This window comes from Pteropus alecto, unplaced genomic scaffold (genome assembly GCF_000325575.1).
Source record: "Pteropus alecto unplaced genomic scaffold, ASM32557v1 scaffold44, whole genome shotgun sequence".
Taxonomy (NCBI): domain Eukaryota; kingdom Metazoa; phylum Chordata; class Mammalia; order Chiroptera; family Pteropodidae; genus Pteropus; species Pteropus alecto.
This window is the reverse complement of record NW_006436812.1, coordinates 4,114,326-4,120,319: the sequence shown is the minus strand read 5'-3', so window position 1 is coordinate 4,120,319 and position 5,994 is coordinate 4,114,326. Positions and strand designations below refer to the sequence as shown.

Below are 5,994 nucleotides of genomic sequence, written 5' to 3'. Positions count from 1 at the left end.
GTTTGGCGCATAAATTTCAGTTTTCCGTGCCGCGCAAAGGGTGCCGTACCCCTGTCTCCCAGAGAATGAAGCCGGCTCCGAGCCTCAGAGGGCCATGCCTACCCGCCCCTGCCCGCCGGTACGTCTGCCCTCACCTGCCCCGGCGGCTGCCAGCGCCGGCGCCCGCAGGCGGCGTCCCCACAGAAGCAGCGCCCGCAGCTCACGCGCCATGTCCGTCGTGTCGAGCGCCCGCGCAGCCGCGCGCACCAGGGGCGGGGCGTTCCCCGGACGCGGGTGGGTGACGTCACGGTGCGCGCCGGGCTGCCCAGTCCGCTGCCTGAGCCGGCGGGTGGGCAGGGACCTCGGTGGCATCAGGGGGACAGTCGGGTCTGGGGGCGGGACCTCCGTGACCTTGTGTCGCGTTGTCAAGGGCGATAGGCAGAGCACAGAGCTGCCCTAGACTCTCCCCGGCTAGCTGGGCCCCAGTTTGTGAATCCTTAAAGTAGAGCAGATGTTCGCTGCCACTCGGGATGATTTGAAAGGGCGGCTCTCGGGCAGAAACAGTTAACGTCTCCCGGGTCTTTGTAAGTCTTCGGCCATACTCTTCCAGACCGTTGGAAGTCAGTCTCTTCCAACCAAGGCAAGCCAAATACCTAAAAGAAGTGAAAGGGCGAATTTAAGGCTTGACTTGTCTACACCAAGACTGTGGAACTCAAGAACCAACACCCACCAGCAAAACTAGGCTATTCATTCCATTTCTCTCGCCCCGCTGTTAAGGATTCAAACCAAATCCTTTTCTCACAGAATTCCAAGCCTGAAGTGGGGCCTAGGGGGCTCCCCAGATGATTCTGAGGCACAATAAAGAGTCACTGCCACCTTCAAATAATTGTACAAAAATGGGGTTACTAGAGATTGTGACAAAAGCTTCAAAGTACAGGAGCCACAACAATGTCCTCCATGGGGCCTGGACATAGTTGGGACATTGGAGGGGATGTCGCAGAATGCTTCCAGGTGGAAAGTGTCAAGGATGACTCCCGCCCAAGTTCCAGGCTGAAGCAACTCAGAAGGAGTACATAAAAGAGGTGGGCAAATTTGGATGGAAGAGCAGGAGTTCTCTTACCTATAACTCCAGTAGCTTCCTAACTAGCACCCCATTCATTCTCTGCACTAAGCTGGATCACATACTCCTCACTCAGGGGCCTCCAGTGGTTTCCCTGCACACTTATAATCAATTCCAAGCCCTACTGCCTCTGCCTCCAAGCCCTGCATAACCTGCTCCTGCCTCTCTCCTCCCCTCACCACACTGTGGACATACCAAGCTTGTCCAAGGCATAGCCATTACCAGGATGTCACTGCAGCTACTCTCAGCCTCACATTTCATTTGTTGTTCACTCCACTTAGGAAATCATCTCTTGTAAGCTGAAACACTGGTCTATGGGACGAGAGATCTAGCTTTTATTTCAGGAAAGGGAAGCAGTATTTGGCAAAGGGAAGAGGGAAGCCCACACTTTAGTTAAGGATGAGGGACCTCTGCCGAAACAGGTAGAACCAAGGCTCTGTGGAGGGCAAACCTACCAGGTTCCAGACACATTTACCAGAGCCTTCTGTCCTCTCTTGGCCTGTGGCCTTCAAAGACAAACCCTCAACCACAGTTCTCTGTGATACTGCATCCTCTGGTAGCCTAGGGAACTGTGGCTTTTTAAGGTGCATAGGGATCAAAGTCAAGTCTTGATGGAGTCATGGACAGATTACATCCCTGATATACCCAAGGAAAATGGAAAGAGAAAAAAAAATAGATGTAGATGTACTTCAGTTGATGAAGAATGGAGACTGGCTTGGGGAGAGCAGACAGAGAAGCAGGAGAAGGAATGGATGGGGAGACACCCCTGGGTCTCCTGACCATCACTGTGGCCACTATGAGGCTGCCTGTTCTTTCTCCAAAGTCACTGCCTTCCCCTGGGGTGAGCTGAGGGTCATGAAAAATGACCACTGTATTATTTAGTGGTCAATAGCCAGAGGGTAGAAGCAACTCAAGTGTCCACGGTCAGAACAATGAATAAACAGAACATGGTCTATATATACAATGGAATATTCAGACTTAGAAAGGAAATTTTGACACAAGCTTCAACATGAATAAACCTTGAGAACATTATGATCGGTGAAATAAGCCAGTAACAAGAAGACAAGTACTATATGATTCCACTAATATGAAGTAGGTAGTCATCAAATTTATAGAGACAGAAAGTAGAAGGGTGAGTACCAGGGGCTGGGGGAGGGAGAAAGGGTAGCACCTTGTGAGTTACCAGATGACAAAGGCTTGCAGCTGAATGATACTTCTTGGCCTGGAAAGGTCCCAGGAATGATGAGATTTTTGCACACCCCCCCCCCATTTCATGGATCCTCTTATAAAGCAGCTTACTTTTTGAAGCTAAAAATGGGAGTGTTGAGGAGAGAAACTCCCAGACAGTCCTGCAAATTCTGGGTATTGTCTGAAAGCCATTCATTCTCTAATTGTCTTACTGTTCAGGCTTCAGGAGCAAGGATTTTCCCCAGCAGATACAGACCTATACAGACCTGGTCTGGGAAAAGGGCAGCTGCAGCTTATAGGCTTTTGACTACAGCTTTAGAGGCAGTAATTATCCCTGGATTTCTGAGGCATCAAAACTTTCAAATTCAGAGAAGCAACTAATGGCCAGGTGGCACCTGCACAGGATTTTGTGCATTTCTTAAAGTCCTCCTCAACCTTTTCAAGACTTTGATGCCAATGCAGCAGGGGTTGGAACTCAGAAACTAGTGTTTTGCTGATACACTTAACAACTATCTTATTATGTTAGACAAATGTCAGAGACCTCCCATAGCAGTATAGCTAGATATGGTGGGAACCCAGGCCCTGGCCCCCACTTGCACACATGCCAATGATGGGTTTTGGCCAGAAGCAAGATCAGAGGCTCTTCGTGGAGGCCCGTGTAGCCACTTAGCAGGACCTGGCCTAGAACTTACAAGAACATTTCTAATTTCACTGGCTGACTCTGAGGCTTTATTTCCAAACGGCTCATTCTGCTTTGCCAGTGGCCACTTTTAATTCCACCATCAATAACTCTGGGAATATCACATGTTGATTGCACAGACCCCACACATTCAGGGGTAAATGGACCTTTTCATCATCTATAGCATAGGTAGTCATTCCAAGCCCCTCTAGGGGGCTCCTCGGCCACCCACTAGCTGTGTGACCCTTGTCAACCCCTTCCCCTTCCACTGTGAACAACATCGGTGCAGGAGGGACAGGATGGGCCATCCTGGTGGGCTCCCAGCCTCCTTGTCCAACATGATAAATGGAAGACAGAGCTAAGTCCAGACAACCATGAAATATCACTGGCGGAGCCTTTTCTGAGTGACTCTGGCTCTGGGGAAAGCAGGGTGGAGGTGGTAACCTCTACCCCTGTTTGTTCCCAGAAGCTTCTGCTGGGGAATACCACTCAGTGAACTGGCTTCAAGGGCATGTTTTGAAAGATGCTTTCTTTCGTGCCAAAGAGCTCAGACCACACTTTTTTCCCACCTTGTAGATGAGACATTAGAAGAAAAAATGTCCACCACATCTCAAGCCTACTATGTCTATTGCTTTCAGGAAGAAAGACAAGTGAGAATCGGCTTGGTTTGAGAGACTCTACAGCGTGAAAAAGCAACTCCATTCTACGTGTGTTTGCATGCATGTGTATGTGTATGTTTGGGCCAAGCTGATGGCCCTGTGTTTCCTTCTTACCTCGATGCCTGGAGGGAGCGGAGAGACTGTGTGAAAATGCCTGGTCTGTGGGCCCCTTTCCTTGCTCAGCATGACTCTCTGGTGGTTACAAGGCTCCTTTCTCAATGTGTGCTCTGTGCCAGTGAGGCCCTGCGTCCCTCAAGGACTGGCTCTTTGCCTGGGTGCCATGGGCCTCTACTCCAGCCACAGGCCCTGCCAAGGTGGCAGCCTGAGCAGCATCTGGCGTCATGCTCCAGCAGGTGGGCAGCTTTCACAGAGTTTCCCTCACCAAGACTGTTTCCTCATGTGTGAGGAGGGTCCCCTCAGTCAGGACTCTGCACCAGTTGGGTATTGAAGATCAGGTGGAAATGCAGATCGTTGATGTTTTCTCTGAAGGTGCCAATACCTCCTGGGCACAGGAGAGAGGGGACCATGGTCCATCGGTGTCAACCAGGTCTCTTCTGATGGTGCTGTGCCTGTAGCTCAAAAAACAGGAAGACTGGGACTGACTCAGCACTCACCCCATGGAGTCACAGTGCCCAGGAGACTGGCCAGGGTGAGGCTTCCCTCCTATTTCTTTAGAAAAACAAGCAAGATGCGACTCCCTTCTTTATTTTCCTCACAATCTGCCTTTTTACATGTGCACTTCACAGGATGGCATCCTGTACCTCTGTCCCAGGGCAAACAAAACATAGGATACTTTTTCAGGTAACTCAGGGCTGTAAGACCCCTGGGGTGCTTCAAGATTCAGTTCTGTCTGCCTCCTGTCCTGGCCAGAAGACCTCAGGCTGTCAGTAGTCCTACTACATACTTTTTCAGGGATTTGTAGAGGGTGGGAGGCCCAGGAGGACAAAGGAGACAGGCAGTTCCAGCTTGACGGAGGCCAAAGAACCACTTGACCAAACCCCTTCTCCCTACAGCCACATTTATCATGAACATTAAGACTAAGGCAGTTTTAAAGTCAAGATGGTTTGTTCTTGGTCCCCTATAGTCTTGCTCCTCAAAGTGTAAGCTGAGAGCTAGCAGCAGCGGCCTCACCCGGGAGCATGCTAGAAACTCAAAAACTCGGTCTTCCCACCCACGAGACATATTGAACCAGGATTTTAGAACGATCCCAGATAATCCATATGCACATTAGAGCCAGAGAAGCAGTCTTAAGGAACACACGGCAGTGCCAAGGAGAATGTGTATGTTTCTCAAACTATGGCGCACTATGCAATTATTGGCCTTGATGAAAATACATCTTTGTTTCTAGCATAAACTAGGTTCAGTGCCCTGGCTTTGAGTACTACCACCATCTAGCACCTTCCTCCAGTAGTTGTCTGTAATTGAGTTCTCCAAGGGCTGTATCTCAGGGCCTAGGATCTGCTCGGTGCTTGCTCAGTGAACAAACTCAGTGCTTCGAGAAAGCCTGCTTACCTGAATGTCAACTAGAAGCAGGTGTCAGGAGGGGCTTTCTGAAATTGCTGGTTCTGGAGAGAAAGGGGCCTTGGCTCAGTGCCCACTCATCTTTCCTGCTATTTCTGACACTTGCTGTCCTCTTCCTACACTAGGACCTCTTTTATTTTCCCAGGAAATAAAAGCTCAGAACTCAAGTGTCTAGAGGGTGAGGAACAGTGAGGATTGGCTTCCCTCAAAGCTCTGAGAGTTCTCTCTGCTTCTGCCTGCAGAGATCTTGCTCTCACTGGTAACACCAGTTCTGGCTGCTGAACACCTGTTGACTGTGAACACCTCCTGCACAGCCCCAAAGTCTACTCTGTTTCTCTGTCCCTTTCTCTACAGCTAGCTTTGGGAGCACAGCTTCACCGATGCCAGCGTTTGGTCCCCAAGACTATCCATCAGTAGACCTCCCACCACTTCCTGTAAAGCAGCACAACCAACCCACCTTCCCTCTTCTGTGGGTCCCCAACCTTTGCCCAGATGTGAGGGGTCCTGGGTGAGGTTGGAGAGGACACGGAAGAGTCCTGGCATGAGGAACCTGGTGGCCTTGCTCTGTCATTACAGGGGCACATGCCCAGATGCAGGAGCCAGACACACCCCTAACTATCCTTTCTAAGAATATCCTCTCTGGACATTGTCAGTGCTCTTTGAACTTTTCAGATTAGTGAAGTAATCCCTCAGTGATATCATGGTCAATAGACCCTAGTAAATCCTTTATAGAAAGGCTTGAGCACATTGAAAGTACCATTTGCCTTCTCATCTCCTCATCCAAAGTTTCTCAGTCTTGCCTGTTTGCCTGCGTGTTAATCAGTTCAATTTGATACTGACCTTTCCCT

General features: G+C 49.9%; 1 protein-coding gene across 2 annotated transcripts in view; it reads right to left on the bottom strand.

Moving 5' to 3' along the window:
* Positions 1–342, bottom strand: part of TRAP1 (TNF receptor associated protein 1) — a 45,807-nt gene extending 45,465 nt beyond the window's left edge. Inside the window, exon 1 of one of the 2 annotated variants that reach the window (XM_015591047.2) lies at positions 135–342. Coding sequence is in view for 1 of the 2 variants with exons in the window: in XM_006913883.3 (XP_006913945.1) it covers positions 135–210 (76 nt within the window). In the remaining variant the exon portion in view is untranslated. The remainder of the gene's footprint in view (positions 1–134) is intronic. The other variant, XM_006913883.3, reaches the window with a different exon arrangement.
* Between the last annotated feature and the right edge of the window lie 5,652 nt (positions 343–5,994).